At 59.8% G+C, this 14,138-nt stretch overlaps 1 protein-coding gene across 1 annotated transcript in view; it reads right to left on the reverse strand.

Moving 5' to 3' along the window:
* PRR5 (proline rich 5) overlaps window positions 1-13,771 on the reverse strand; it is a 36,884-nt gene extending 23,113 nt beyond the window's left edge. Inside the window, exons 1-2 of the mRNA XM_003281703.2 lie at window positions 13,367-13,771; window positions 1,571-1,651 (exon numbers count right to left, since the gene is read on the reverse strand). Coding sequence (XP_003281751.1) covers window positions 1,571-1,651; window positions 13,367-13,500 — 215 coding nt within the window. The 5' untranslated portion in view covers window positions 13,501-13,771. The remainder of the gene's footprint in view (window positions 1-1,570; window positions 1,652-13,366) is intronic.
* Window positions 13,772-14,138: the final 367 nt, after the last annotated feature.

The following is a 14,138-nucleotide window of genomic DNA, read 5'->3' on the forward strand; positions in this document are numbered from 1 at the left end:
GGGCTCAAAGTTTAACACAGCCCCCGATTTTTACCCATTTCTTGGGTAGAATCCTGGGGCTGGCGAGGGGAGCCTGGGGCCCAGGGCGGCTTCTCTGTGCCCCCACCCCCAGCACACACTCCTGGGGAGGCCGCCTGCTCTGTGTCAGCCCTACGGAGAGGCAGCAGCAAGAATCAGCCAATTACCAATGCTGTTCACGCCAAGGAGGGGCAGGGGAGAAGGAGGTCCAAAGCTGGGGACTGTGCGTGCCGCTGGATTCGTAAATTTAAAAGTAACTCCTTTTCTTGTTGCTTAAATACCCAGCTGGTCGGGCATGGTGGCTCACACCTGTAATTCTAACACTTTGAGAGGCCAGAGGCGGGAGGATGGCTTGAGGCCAGGAGTTCGAGACCAGCCTGGGTAGTGAGACTCCCATCTCTGCAAAAAATAAAAAATTAGCCGGGCATGGTTGTACATACCTGTAGTCCCAGCCACTCAGGACGCTGAGGTGGGAGGGTTGCTTCAGCCTAGCAGGCAGAGGTTGCAGTGAGCTGAGATTGCATCACCACACTCCAGCCTGGGCAAGAGCAAGACCCCGTCTCAAAAACCTAACCAGCCCGCCCCCGGGCAGATCCTTTAGGCTCCTGTTTCCTGAAGCAGAGGCTCATCAGGAAACTGAGCTCCCGGAGCCCCACCCAGCGGTGGGCCAGATAAGCCAGAGAAAAGCAGGACACCCTGAACAAGTGGCATGTATTGGGCCTCAGTTTACCCACATGTAAGGGCCCCTTCAGCTTTGCCACACAGGGTGGAGGGGGGCGCCTGCATATGAAAGTCTGGCCAGTCCACTCACTCTTCTTCTGAATAACAAGGGGAAGGGTGACTGCCTATTTTGCCAGTATTCTTTTGACACAGGGACAAGGTAACAGGGTCAGGGCCAAAGGAAATAGCACAGAGCTGGGAACTGCCTCCTTGGAGCAGCTGTGTGATCTGGGGTGAGTCACTTGACCTCTCTGAGCTTTGGCCTCCTCCACTACAAACGGCAACCCTAGACTCCCTTGAAGCTCCTGCCACCTGGCTTGGGGCAGCAGCTTGGTGGGTGTGTGTCCAGCCTGCTGCTTTGCAATCCTCATTTCCTGGCTATTCACAGGAAATGAGGGGTGTTTGGCAGGGCTGGAATTGCTTTTCCGGGAATGACACTCCCGTCATTAGGCAGGTGGGTCCTTCCTCTTTAACAGAATAAATATCCTTCATGATGCTCAACACCAGTGGGGGCCGTCGGCGTCATCTCCAGCCACTGTCCAAGTCCCACCCTGCTTCCCCTTGAAGAACTTTCTCTGGGGCTCTGGGGGCGCAGGGCCACCAGGCCTGAAGTGGTTTGTGGAGGTCATGGCCCACATGGCAGCTCGGGAAACCACGTCCTAGCCCCGCGGCCACTGCTAACTTGGGCCTCGCTCTCCTGTTGACAGATGGCCTCTAGGGGAGGAAGCCCAGGCGTGGCTGGTGGGTCAGGGGCCTGGCTGGGGCCTTTGACTCTGGGCCTAGCCCTCCCTGCCACTCAAGGACCCTGGCCCAAGGTGGGACAGGCACTCACCGGACGCCCTCGTTGAGGCTGAAGAGCTCCTGGTCGGGCAGCCCCTTGCGCTGGAAGACGGCGATCACCCCGTTGTGGATGCTGTGGGCAGAGGGAAGAGAACACTGTGGTCCTGAGGTCTGAGAGCCCCCTGGTTGCCCATCAGGCCCCCTTCCTCTTTCCCTCTTTCCTAGAAGGGCAGGATCGCCATCCCTGCAGGACCCTGCTCATACCCACTTCAATTCTGAGGCCCTGCACTCCCAGCCCGGCCCTGCTGGAGCCCAGCCTGTATCACCAGATGCCCTCTGGTCACTGCCCCAGGACCTTGCTCCCATGTCCTCTGCACACACTATGCAGCCAAACCTCAGACAGCTTCCTTTCTGGGTTCTTAACCCCACCTTGCCCAGGCCAGAAACCAGGAAACCCCTGCACCCTTCCCACCCCCCAACACATCCAAGTCCTGTGGACTACTGTCCCTTCTCTACCTCCAGGGCCACCCCGAGTTCAGCAGCATCACTGCATCCCTAGCCAACTGTGGGGCTCCCGACCCCCTCATGCTTCCTGCCCCTGTTTGTAAAACTCTCTAAGGCTGCCGGGCACGGTGGCTCACGCCTGTAATCCCAGCACTTTGGGAGGCCGAGGTGGGTGGACCACAAGGTCAGGAGATCGAGATCATCTGGCGAACATGGTGAAACCCCGTCTCCACTAAAAATACAAAAAATCAGCAGGGCGCGATGGCGGGCGCCTGTAGTCCCAGCTACTCAGGAGGCTGAGGCAGGAGAGTGGCATGAACCCGGGAGGCAGAGCTTGCAGTGAGCCGAGATCGCGCCACTGCACTCCAGCCTGGGCGACAGAGCGACACTCCGTCTCAAAAAAACCAAACCAAACAAAACAAAATGAAACAAAACTCTCTAAGGTAGGAGCTGGCAAACGTTTTCCGTGAAGGGATAGAAAACAAATCTTTTAGGCTTCATGGGTCACCGGTCTCTGTTACAACTGCTCAACGTGACTGCTGTGATGTGAAGGTAGCTGTGGCAGAGCAGGGCATGGTGGTTCACGTCTGTAATCCCAGCACTCTGGGAGGCCAAGGCAGGAGGATTGCTTGAGGCTGGGAGGTCAAGACCAGCCTCGGCAACATAGTGAGACCCTGCCTCTACAAAAACCAAAGACAGGCCAGGCGTGGTGGCTCACTCCTGTAATCCCAGCACTTTGGGAGGCCAAGATGGGTGGATCACCTGAGGTCAGGAGTTCAAGACCAGCCTGGTCAACATGGTGAAACCCTGCCTCTACTAAAAATACAAAAATTAAGCCGAGCGGGGGGGCTCACACCTGTAATCCCAGCACTTTGGGAGGCTGAGGTAGGCGAATCACCTGAGGTCGGGAAGTCTAGCCCATTTCTACCTCCTAGAGCTCTCCCCGTATCCCTTCCTGGCTTGCCTGGACCTTGGATGACACGAGCCGGCCTCCCACCTCTCCACCACATCCACCCTCTGTGGAGGCCGCAGTTCCTTCCCTGCCCAGGGCTTTTGCCCAGCAGGCACAGCCTGAGGTCCTGCAGGCAGCATCCAGGCTCCTCCCAACAGGGCCCCTCCCCACACTCCCGGGCATCCTGAGCTCTACCCCAGAGACTGCAGGACCCTCCGGGCAGCGCCACATCTCTGGGTCTTAGTAGCAACTGCCTCTCCTGTCTGGAAGGCCCTTCTCGTCCCTATCCATGAGGCAAGCAGCTATCCATCTTGATTCAGAGGCCACCACCTTCAAGAAGCCCTCTGACCTCCGACCCCTCCCTTCCCAGTGCAGACTCTCCACTAGCGCTTCGCTGATTCACTTTCCTGGTCATGAGTGCCTGCTGCTGGCCACGAGGTCCTCAGGGTGAGAACCAGGTCTGGGTACAACAGCCACCTCCCACCCAGGACCTGGCTGCAGCTCTAAGGCTCCTATGGCAGACTGGCACCACACTTCTCACCTTGGAGAGGACAGCTGTCCACACGATGCTGCCCCCACCACAAAGCAGGCAGCTGCCACCGTGCTCCTAACGCCCTCATCTGCTTTCACTCCACCCTTCCCTGTGACTCGGCCCCCCATTTTGCAGATGAGAAAACCAAGGCCCAGGTGGCTAAGTCCGCTGCTGGAGGTCACAGAGCAGCTGGCATCTTGGACCCCTGTGCACCTGAACTCCCCTGTGCTCCTCCTCCCAGGCAGCACCCCCACACGGAGCCGGGACTGGCCAGGGCTTCGGGTCTCCCTGTCCCCCCTGTCCTCCCTATCCTCCCTGTCCCCCCCATCCCCCCGTCCCCCCATCCCCCCGTCCTCCCCGTCCCCCCGTCCTCCCTGTCCTCCCCATCCTCCCCGTCCCCCCGTCCTCCCTATCCTCCCTGTCCTCCCCGTCCTCCCTATCCTCCCCATCCTCCTTATCCTCCCGTCCTCCCTATCCTCTCCGTCCTCCTCGTCCTCCCCATCCTCCCCGTCCTCCCCGTCCTCCCTGGCGCAGGGCAGGGTCACAGGCCGCATATCCCACATGCTTCGAGGAGGCTCTGAGCAGCATGGGGGCTATGCCAGGTTCCACAGCTGGTGCTTGGGCTGGCCCGGCCACAGGCTGAGACCCAGCTCTGCCCAGGGCTTCATCAGCTTCTCAGCGGGCACCGGCCGAGATCACGCCAGATACGTATCCCTGGCCTGGGGTGCCCGACTGCACCGGAATGCTCCTTAGTCCCGTGTCTGGGGACACGGGCTCTCTACCTTCTGTTTCCTGTCTGTAAATCGGGAATCGTGAGAGTGCCACCCCCAGAGAGTTTGAAGGATGAGCCAGCCCAGGGGAGAGGCTGGTGGCTGGTCATCCCCTCATGGCTGGGATGATGCTCCCCTGTGAGAAGCCCTGGGGTGGCCCCAGTCCCACAACTATGTCACAGTAGAGCTGCCCCCCGCCCCCATTTTCAGACTAAAAAAAGTTGAAAATCCCAAGGGAAGTCCGCTAGGAAACCAGCTGTCTCCCAACGGCAGCCACCCTACGATCCTGGCAGCTGCAGACGCCCTCCCAGCCCTGTGGCAGCTGCTGGGGTGGGTTGGAGGCAGTGGAGATGCCAGGGCCGGCTCCACCCAGCCCTGCATCTGCTAGGAGAGCCTCTGGGATATGGCGGGTGGAGGTACTCCTGGCCACTGTCCCCATACCCTGGATGGAGGTTCAGAGGCACCTTCCCAAGTTCTGTCCTGGAGCCCAGGCCTCCCTTACAGCAGATGGTGGAGCCACTGCTGAACCCAATTCAGGCAGAGGTGACAGTGCAGCGGTGTAGCCAGGGCCTCCAAGGCTCGCAGTGGGCCCCAGGCTTCAGCCCTGCTGTCCTCAGTGACCTGCCCTGAGCAGCCTGTCCTTCCTTCCTTTTCATTAACTCCCCTGGGGGCCTCCAGCCCACTCTGGTCGCCCTGTCAGAGGTGACCCTACACCACGGGACCTCTGGACAAGGTTCTCCCTCTGACCTGCGGCCCTCTTGGGTCTGGCGTCACTCACACTGCCCTCCTCACTACCCACTTGAGGCCCCAGGCTGCAGCTGCCCTGGTTTCTTTCTGCCCCGGGGCCTCCATCCCGCTGTTCCCTCTGCCTGGGGCTCGCCCTTCACCTGCCCTCCCTCGCAGCTGTGTGGGAGAGCTCGCTACTTCTTTTTGCGGGACGGAGGAAGTGTCTACCTGGCTTGCGGTTAGACCTCCCGACGCCCCACCTGGCCTCACACTCTGGCTGCACAGAGCAAAGCCCAGCGAGCACCTGCCTGCGAACACCTGCCTGCGAACGGTGTGGCACGCCCTTCCCTCCGCGGAGGCCTGAGCCTCTCCTGGGCTCATCGCCCTGGATGGTCTCCCATCCACACTCCCCACCCCTGCCTCCTCCCTCTGTGGACTCTGAACTACACTTCTGGGCTGGGTAACTCGGCCAAGTTACCACCTAACCACGCAGTGGTTCAGCGTCTTCCATCTGGAAAATGGACTTCTCAGTACAGTGCCTACCGCCTGGGGTGCTGTAAGGTCAGCACGCCCTGCCCTGCCCTGCCCTGCCCTGCGGCCTTTCCTGTGAAGCTATAGGGAGAGGCTTGTATCTACCACACCTTGGCCACACCCGGCCTGGGCCCACCTACTCTGTGGCTTCTCAGTCACCTAACCACCAGCCCCCAGATTACAGGAGAAGACAGAGTCACACAGCCTGGCACCCGCAGAGGCCCCTCCCCCACCCCCAGGCCGCTCAGGACCTCTGCTCCTCTCCACCCCACCCAAACCCTCGGGAGAAGGTGGGGTAAGGGTGTTTGGTAAACAAGAAAGCCTCGCTGGGGGCCACTCAGGGATAGAGGAAGGGCGAGGAGGGTGGGAGGGTCTCATGTGACCTGTCATCACCCAAAACAGAAACGAAACCCCAGCTGCCCCTCCAGGCCCTGCAAAGACAGGCCCACCTGGGGCATGTGTAAATGTCGTGGCTTCTGGGTGAGGGCTCCAGTGGAAACGGCCCATGACCTCCCTTGTCCAGATGTGGACCCCTGCCTCTAGGAAGCACCCCAGCCCCAGCAGGCAGTGCCCTCCCAGGGCAGGGCCTTACATCCCAGGAGGGGGGCCAGCCCCTCCTGAGCACTGGTGGGGTACAGGTGAGGGGGAGAAGGGGAGGACCCTTAGGGAGGCTGCATGGTGCCTGGCAGTACTCAGACCTGCTGCCACTGGGGCTTGGGCTGAAGAGGAGGGGCTGAGGCCCTAGGGGCTGATCTGGGGGCCCCGTCTGTCCAGAACAGGCCATGGGAGCGGGGGGTGGGACAGTGCCACGCCCACGGCCTCCCTTTGGTTGCCTGCCCACCCACCTCACATCCCACCTCCACCCTCCACCTCCCCAGCATGAGGCCGGGTGGGGAGGGGCTGCAGGTAGGGGGTCAGAGTGGTGTACCACCGCACACGCGAGGAAAAAGCAGCTCAGTGTGTGGGTTTCTGTGGCTGCCATAACAGATTACCCCTAACTCTGTGGCTGAAAACAACTCAAATTTGTTCTCTTGCGGTTCTGAGGTCGGAAGTTCTTTTTCTCTGTTTGTTTTTTTGAGATGCAGTTTCATTCTGTCACCTAGGCTGGAGTGCAGCGGTGCAATCGCAGCTCACTGCAACCTCTGCTTCCCGGGTTCAAGCGATTCTCCTGCCTCAGCCTCCAGAGAAGCTGGGATTACAGGTGTGCGCCACCATTCCCGGATAATTTTTGTATTTTTAGTAGAGATGGGGTTCCACCATGTTGGCCAGGCTGATCTCGAACTCCTGACCTCAGGTGATCCGCCTGCGCTGGCCTTCCAAAGTGCTGGGATTACAGGTGTGAGCCACTGTGCCTGGCCTGGAAGCTCTAAATCAGTTTCCCTAAACTAAAATCAAGGTGTTGGTGGGGCCGTTCCTTCTGGAGGCTCGGGCAGGGGGAGAAATACCTGTCCCCACCTTTTCCAGCTCCCAGAGGTGCCCACATTCTTTGGCTTAGGGCCCCTTCCTCCATCTTCACAGCCAGCAGCGTGACACCTTCCAAGCTCCCTGTGCCCGTCACTGCATCTCTGTCCCTTTTACCCCCGCCTCTCCCTCACACGGACCCTTGTGATTACAAAGTCCTTTTCAACACATAAAGCCTCAGGGTCACAGGTTCTGGGAGCTAGGGCAAGAAATCTGCCCAGGCTGCTTCCGAGGGGCAGGGAGCTTGGGACCCAGAGCAAGCAGGCAGGGGTGGTGGGGAGCCGAACACAGGCCCCTTCACTGCCCCCAGGCCCCCATCCAGCCTGGAGGCTTCAGCCAACATCCTCTGGCCTTCAGAGACTCCCATGAGCACGTGCTTCCGGTGAGACCTAGGTTGAATCCCAGCTTCCGTCCCAACTCACTGCATGAACCTGGGCAGTCCCTGTACCGTTTTTTGTTTTTTTGAGACAGAGTCTCACTCTGTCCCCAAGGCTGGAGTGCAACAGCATGATCTTAGCTCACTACAACCTCCACCTCCCAGGTTCAAGTGATTCTCCTGCCTCAGCCTCCTGAGTAGCTGGGACTACGGGCACCTGCCACCATGCTGGGCTAATTTTTGTATTTTTAGTAGAGACGGGGTTTCACCATGTTGGCCAGGCTGGTCTTGAACTCCTGACCTCAGATGATCCACCTGCATCGGCCTCCCAAAGTGCTGGGATTACAGGCATGAGCTACCGCATAGCATGAGCTACCTCCCTGTACCGTTCTGAGACTCAGTTTGCTCATCTGCAAAACGACAGTATTGAGCTCACCTTAAAGGTTACTGTGGGGAATGAAAGCTCATCCATAGGGCCCAGTACAGGTCAGGGTGTAGGTGGTACTATTGCTGTGTAATGGGGAGCACAGTGTTGCTGGGGGAGACACGGGTGCAGGGTTGGGGCAGGTGGCTGGAGTGGTCACAGCCTCAGCTGGTTCCTGTCCAGGACCAGGGAGTGCAGACAAGGTCCTTTAGGGCCCTGCCCTTGTGCTCTGACCCTAGCTATGGAAGCCAGCTCTTGCCACCAACACCCATCTCGCCCTGGCCCCACCTGGGACATGAACGCACATGTGTCCCTGTGTCCAGGCCCCATGTTAGACCTCGGTTCAGACCCTGGACCCTGACATTAGCAGGGGATCTTGATCGAGTGCCTTTCCTCCTCTGGCATCGGTTTCCCTATTTGTTTTTTGTTTGTTTGTTTTTTGAGTTGGAGTCTCGCTCTGTCACCTAGGCTGGAGTGCAGTGGCGCGGTCTCGGCTCACTGCAACCTCCGTCTCCCGGGTTCAAGCGATTCTCCTGCCTCAGCGTCCCGAAGTAGCTGGGATTACAGGCATGAGCCACCACGCCCGGCCAGGTTTCCCCATTTGTAGGCTGAAGACAGTCACCCCAGCCTTGGAGGTAGATTTGTGCGGAGTGAGAACTGAATCATCGCCGGCCCTGCACGAGGCTGGCATCTTGGGGCCACGCACTACTCCTGCCTGCCTGGGCCTCCACTTCAAGCAGAAGGTGGGCCCGGCTCTCTAAAGCCTCAAGCATTTGGGAGACACAGGCCTGGCAAGGAGGAAGTGTCCCATCATGGTTGAGGCCCTCTGGCCCAAACACATGGAGGGGTCTGTGTTGGGGTGGACTGCAGGGGTGGGGCTTGGGGAGCTCCTCCCACCCCCACCTGGGGTCTCTGCAGTGGTGAGCTCTGTTGGCGATCCCCAGACAGAGGTGAGGGCAACTGGCGGGGCACTGGCTCAGAGGGCTTGGTACGCCCACATGCCCTCATGGCATTCTGGGGCCCGCTCTGGATCTGGAGCATCTTTTGGGAGTTTCTCTAGAGCCTCTGGGGCTGGGAGAGGCAGGAGGGGATGGCAAGATGTATCCCCACCAGGAGGCAGAGGCTGGGGCCAGGCCTAGGGCACAAGCACAGAGCCCGCCAAGGGCATGCTGGCAGCTGGGGCCTAGTCAGGGGTCACGGGGCCGCCTGACCCTGCTGGAGCCTCCAAGCAGGGCACCCTCATGCCCTGGCTCCTAAGGCTGGCGTGCAGGCCCTCCTCCACACAGGCCCTCCCTGGGGCCACTTCAGCTCTGCCTGCAGGGCACGCCCCAGTGGCCGGCCACTCCTGTCCCACCTCCTCCTCCTCCTCCAGCGGGAAGATGTGAAAGTACACCTTGGCCCCGCAGCCCAAGAGCACAGCCTTCATGGCTGGAAGCCCCGTAGGGGCACAGAGGCTAGACCCAGGGAGGAGTGAACTGGAGCTGCCGGGGATCTAGCAGGGAACAGGGACAGGGGCCCTTGAGGAGGGAGGAAGAAAGGAAGGGGATAAGGATGAGGGTGTCAGGGGTATGGCAGGTCAGCCTTCGTATCTTTATCTGTCACCCCACCAGCCTGGGAGAGCCCGATGGGGACACATCTCTGCCACCTTGGCACTGGGCGGCAGATCTGTCACAGGCTAGGGGCAAAACCTGACCAATAAATAAGGAGTGGGCACTCAGGAAACAACCTCTGCAGTCCTGGTTTATGTTCTGTAAGGGGGGCCCGGCCGGCAGGCCAGCCCGGCATCCATGGCTCCCTTACAAACATTTCCTGGCCTAAGTGCAGCGGCTCATGCCTGTAATCCTAGCACTCTGGGAGACTGAGGCAGGTGGATGGCTTGAGCTCAGAAGTTCGAGATCAGCCTGGGCAACGTGGCGAAACCCTATCTCCACCAAAAATACAAAAAAAAAAAAAAAAAAAAAAAATTAGCCGGCGTGATGGCACACACCTGTAGCTACTTGGGAGGCTGAGGCGGGAGGATCACTGGAGCCTAGGAAGTCAAGGCTGCCTGAGCCATGATTGTGTCACTGTACTCCAGCCCAGGTGACCGAGCAAGACCCTCTCTCAAAAGAGAAAAGCCAAACATTTCCTGCACACCTACAGAATCAACATCCGTGGAGGAAAGAATGGAAGGCAGACCGCAGCGAAATGCTCAGCATTCCAGGGCCCCTGGTTTGCCTTCTTCCCAGCACCAAGCCCACCTGCATTTACTTATCTCCTTGTTTATTTACCAATGCCTCCCTCTGGGAACTCTAAGCTCCAGGAGGCTGTTCGCTACTGAATCTATGCCCTGAGCAGCCCAGTGCTGGCACAGTCAATGAATGAATGAATGAATGAATGAATGAATCAATCAATCAATCAATGACTCAGTTCTCATGACAGAGCAAGCCTTACACTTGATGGAAATAGGGTCTTTGCAGCGGTATTTAATTAAGGATCTGGAGATGATCCTTAACTAAGGATGGGCCCTAAATCCAATAACCAGTGTTTTTACAAGAGAAAGGAGAGGGAGCCTGGTGTGGTGGCTCACGCCTGTAATCCCAGCACTTCCGGAGCCTGAGGCGGGCGGATCACCAGAGGTCAGGAGTTTGACACTAGCCTGGCCAACAAGGTGAAACCCTGTCTCTACTAAAAATACAAAAATTAGCTGGGCATGGTGGTGGGCGCCTATAATCCCAGCTACTTGGGAGGCTGAGGCAGGAGAATTGCTTGAACCCAGGAGACAGAGGCTACAGTGAGCTGAGATCGCACCATTGCACTCCAGCCTGGACAGTAACAGTGAAACTCCATCTCAAGAAAGAAAAAAAAAAAGAGAGAGAGAAAGGAGAGGGAGATTTAGACATGGAAATGAAAGCCACGGGGAGGTACATATTGGAGCGATGCAGCCACAAGCCAAGGAGCCACCAGAAGCTTCAAGAAGCAGGGAAGGCTCCTCCCCCAGAGCCTGTGGTGGGGGCGACACCTGGACTTCAAGCTTCTGGCTCCAGAACTGTGAGGGAACAAATTTCTGCTGTTTTAGGCCACCTAGTCTGTGGTCTTTGTTACAGCAGCTCTGGGAAGCTAATACAGTCACACAGATAAAAGGGGGTGTGTCTTGGACTCACAATGAGGAGTACACGGCTCGGCAAGCCAGGCTCTGCAGAATGACATGCCTGTCCCCAACCCTGCACAGATCTGTTGTCCTGGGGGGCTCCGGCAGGGAGCACCGCTAGGAGCGGGAGCATGCAGACAGGGACCAGAAGGGGTGCCCTGCCCCCTGCAGTTTCCACTCAGGGACTTGGCTGGGGAAGGCAGTTTGCCTTCTCTTGGCTCGATCTCCCACATTTGCTGGGGAGGAGAGCCGGGGCGCAGGCTCTGCTGCATCCTGTGCAGGTGATGGATGAGCTGGGCAGGTCTCCTGGGTGCTCTCTCTGCCCTTCTGCATCTCTCGGTGGGGGGTGCTGGTAATACCTCGCTGGGCTAGGAGAGTGGCAAAGTCAGTTAAGGGCGGTGAACGGGGCTGGCCCGGGGCCTGGCACATAAGAGGAGCGCAGGAAATAGCCATGCCCCTGCTGCCCGGGGCGGCGGGAGCTGATGCAGGCCTAAGGGCTGGGAGACCTGGAGCCCTGCAGGTGCTATGGGGAGGGGCTGGCATTTCTCTGCAATCTGCCAGGCTGCTGAGTGAAATCTGGTGGAGGGGGGGACTCAGGCAGAGTCCCCCTGAGGCCTCCCTGAGCTCTGAGAAGACACTTGAGACTCAGAGTCCACTCCAGGGTCACCCAAGGTGGGGTGAGGGCAGTGTCTAAGCCCTCTGAGCCAGCAACCAGCCAGTGCCCCCTCCTGTCTGGGGACCTACAGCAGGACGCCCCAGCTCAGGGGTGGGAGGGAGCTCACCAAGTGGCTGTCAGTGGGTGCTCAGGAACTGGCTGGCTCCTGTGGAGCCCTCCAAACGCCATCCCTACAGGGACACCCCGACACGGGTCCCCTGCGTGAGTCTGGGCTTGAGCTGTGAGGTACAGAGGACTTACTATGTGCTAAGCACTGTGTCGAGGGCTTCATTTTGCACGTTCAAATTTCATCCCTACAACAGCCCCATGAGGTGGGTACTGTTATCCGCCCGTTTTATGGATAAGGAAATTGAGGACCTGACTTGCTCAAGACCACAGAGTAGGGAAGAGGCAGAGTTGGGATTTGAAATAAATCTGTTTAACTCTTTCCTCTAAATCACAGCAGAGAAACAAGGAGAGAGAGATGGCTTTCATCTCAATACTGGAGGAGGAGAACACCGCTCTTCTTTTTTTTTGAGATAGGGTCTTGCTCTGTCACCGAGGCTGGAGTGCAGTGGTGGCATCACGGCTCATGGCAGCCTCGACCTCCCTGGCTCAAGTAATCCTCCCATCTTGGCCTCCCAAAGTGCTAGGATTACAGGTGTGAGCCGCCGTGCCTGGTGGAGAACACAGCTCTTAAGACACTGTGCAGTCGTTGGGTTAGTGAGATTTCCCAACAGGAGTCCTTCCTTCACTGTTCCCACACCAGCCCTCCCCACAGGGAGGAATGTGAATACCCACTGACGGAGAGGGAAACGGAGGCAGGCATGTGCCAGCACTCTAGCCGTTTGCAACTCAGCGACAGAAGAGACCACGTTTGAAGAGGGTCTCGCTGGCAGCCCTGAGCCCACCATGAGGCTCACAATGCATTCAATGAACTGAAAATAACGTATGTCCAAGTGACAGCCGGGTTTCTGGTGGCCAAGACCACAGCCGGTGGAGCATCTGGCAAGATTTTACTGCCAGGTGTGGGGGCGAGAGGGGCAGCGTCCACAGCCTCCCCCGAACAGCGTCCACTGCCTCCCCCGAACAGCCTGCCTCACTTTCTCCTGCCCCCCATTTTCCTAGGGAGCAGAGACGCTGGGGAGTTCCACTAAATAAACCGTCTCTTTTCCAGATCCCAGCCTTGCTCCTCAAACAAAGCTGGGAGAAGGGGCTTCCCAGGCCCCTGCTTGTCTGGGTATGACCCCTGGAGGAGGGTCCTCTAAAGAATGCCTCGCAGCTGCCGCAACCCCCGCTGACAGCTGGAGGACAGGGGGCCTCTCAAGGGAAAGCCTAAGGGACCTTAAAGAGACACAGGAAGCCTGCGCGACCCACCCACTGAGCCCCGAGGCTCCTGTGCTCAGCCGCAAAATGGGAAAAATACTTCCTGCTCCGTTAGCCTCCCGGGTTGTCACGAGCACCGGAGTGGAGACGTGGAAAGACCCCGGGTAGGAGGCGGGCACGCGGGTTCCCGGCCCACCCCGCCGCCCACCCGCCGGGCGCTTCTGGGCCAGCCCCGGGCGCTGGCGGGCCTCGCTCCCTTCGCTGGGTTCTGGAACCACGCTGCACTGAACTTTCCTCCAGGCCCGCACCACTCCGGCGGGGCAAGTTCTTTGCAAACTGTGAAGCGCCGCGCCGCCTTCGGCACCGTTTCTGGCTCGGGGCAGCCCCTAGCCCGCGGACGGCTCAAGGGTCCCCTCCCCCGGCTCCGGGACCTCCGGGTGGCCGGGAGGGCGCGGCCTTACCTGTTCCAGGTGGCGTTGGCGCAGGCCCGGCGCTGCTGCGTGCCCCGCTCGTCCGCGGCGGCGGCCGGCTCTCTCTTGCCCAGGTCACTGAGGCTGGGCGAACTCATGAACTTCAACCTGCGGAGAGTCCTCATGGTGACCCGGGCAGCCTGCGCCGCGCCCACGCGCGCCCCACGCCGCGCCCTGCGCCACGCCGCGCCAAGGGCCCCGGGCCGGCGCTGCGCCCTCTACGCGGAAACTCGGGCGAGAGCAGGAAGCCGAGCGGTTCTGCGGGGTCCCGCCCCGGCCCCGCGCCTCAGTCTCGGGTCCCGCGCCGGCCGCCCCGCCGGGTTAATCATTGCACGGAGAGGCTCAGCGTGGAGCGCCAGGCGCGCGGCCAGCACAGACCCGGCGCAAACGGAGGCCAGGGGCGGGCCCAGGGGCGGGTCGCGGCGCCCCGGGGGGGCGGGGCATCGCGGGCGGGGCGGGGCCTCAGGCCAGCGGGGCGTGTACAAGAGGCGGAGCCGGCGTCTCCGCGGCCGCAGCTGCCACGACGCCCCGCTCAGTCTGCCCTTGGGGACGTGCTCACCCTCCTCCCCTCTTCCGAGGGCCCCACGTGCCCACAGGAAACCAACACGCACAGGGCGCAGGGCCCAAGCCCAAGGGCCCGCCCCCCGCCCAGCACTGCGGTCGCGCCCACACGATGTCCAGCGACCCCGGCCCCAGCGGTCTCTCCCTCCACATCCCTCCTCGCAAAGCCTGTGCCACAGAGGTGCCTCCGTACCCCTCACCT

This window comes from Nomascus leucogenys, chromosome 7b, assembly GCF_006542625.1.
Source record: "Nomascus leucogenys isolate Asia chromosome 7b, Asia_NLE_v1, whole genome shotgun sequence".
In the NCBI taxonomy this organism is placed as follows: domain Eukaryota; kingdom Metazoa; phylum Chordata; class Mammalia; order Primates; family Hylobatidae; genus Nomascus; species Nomascus leucogenys.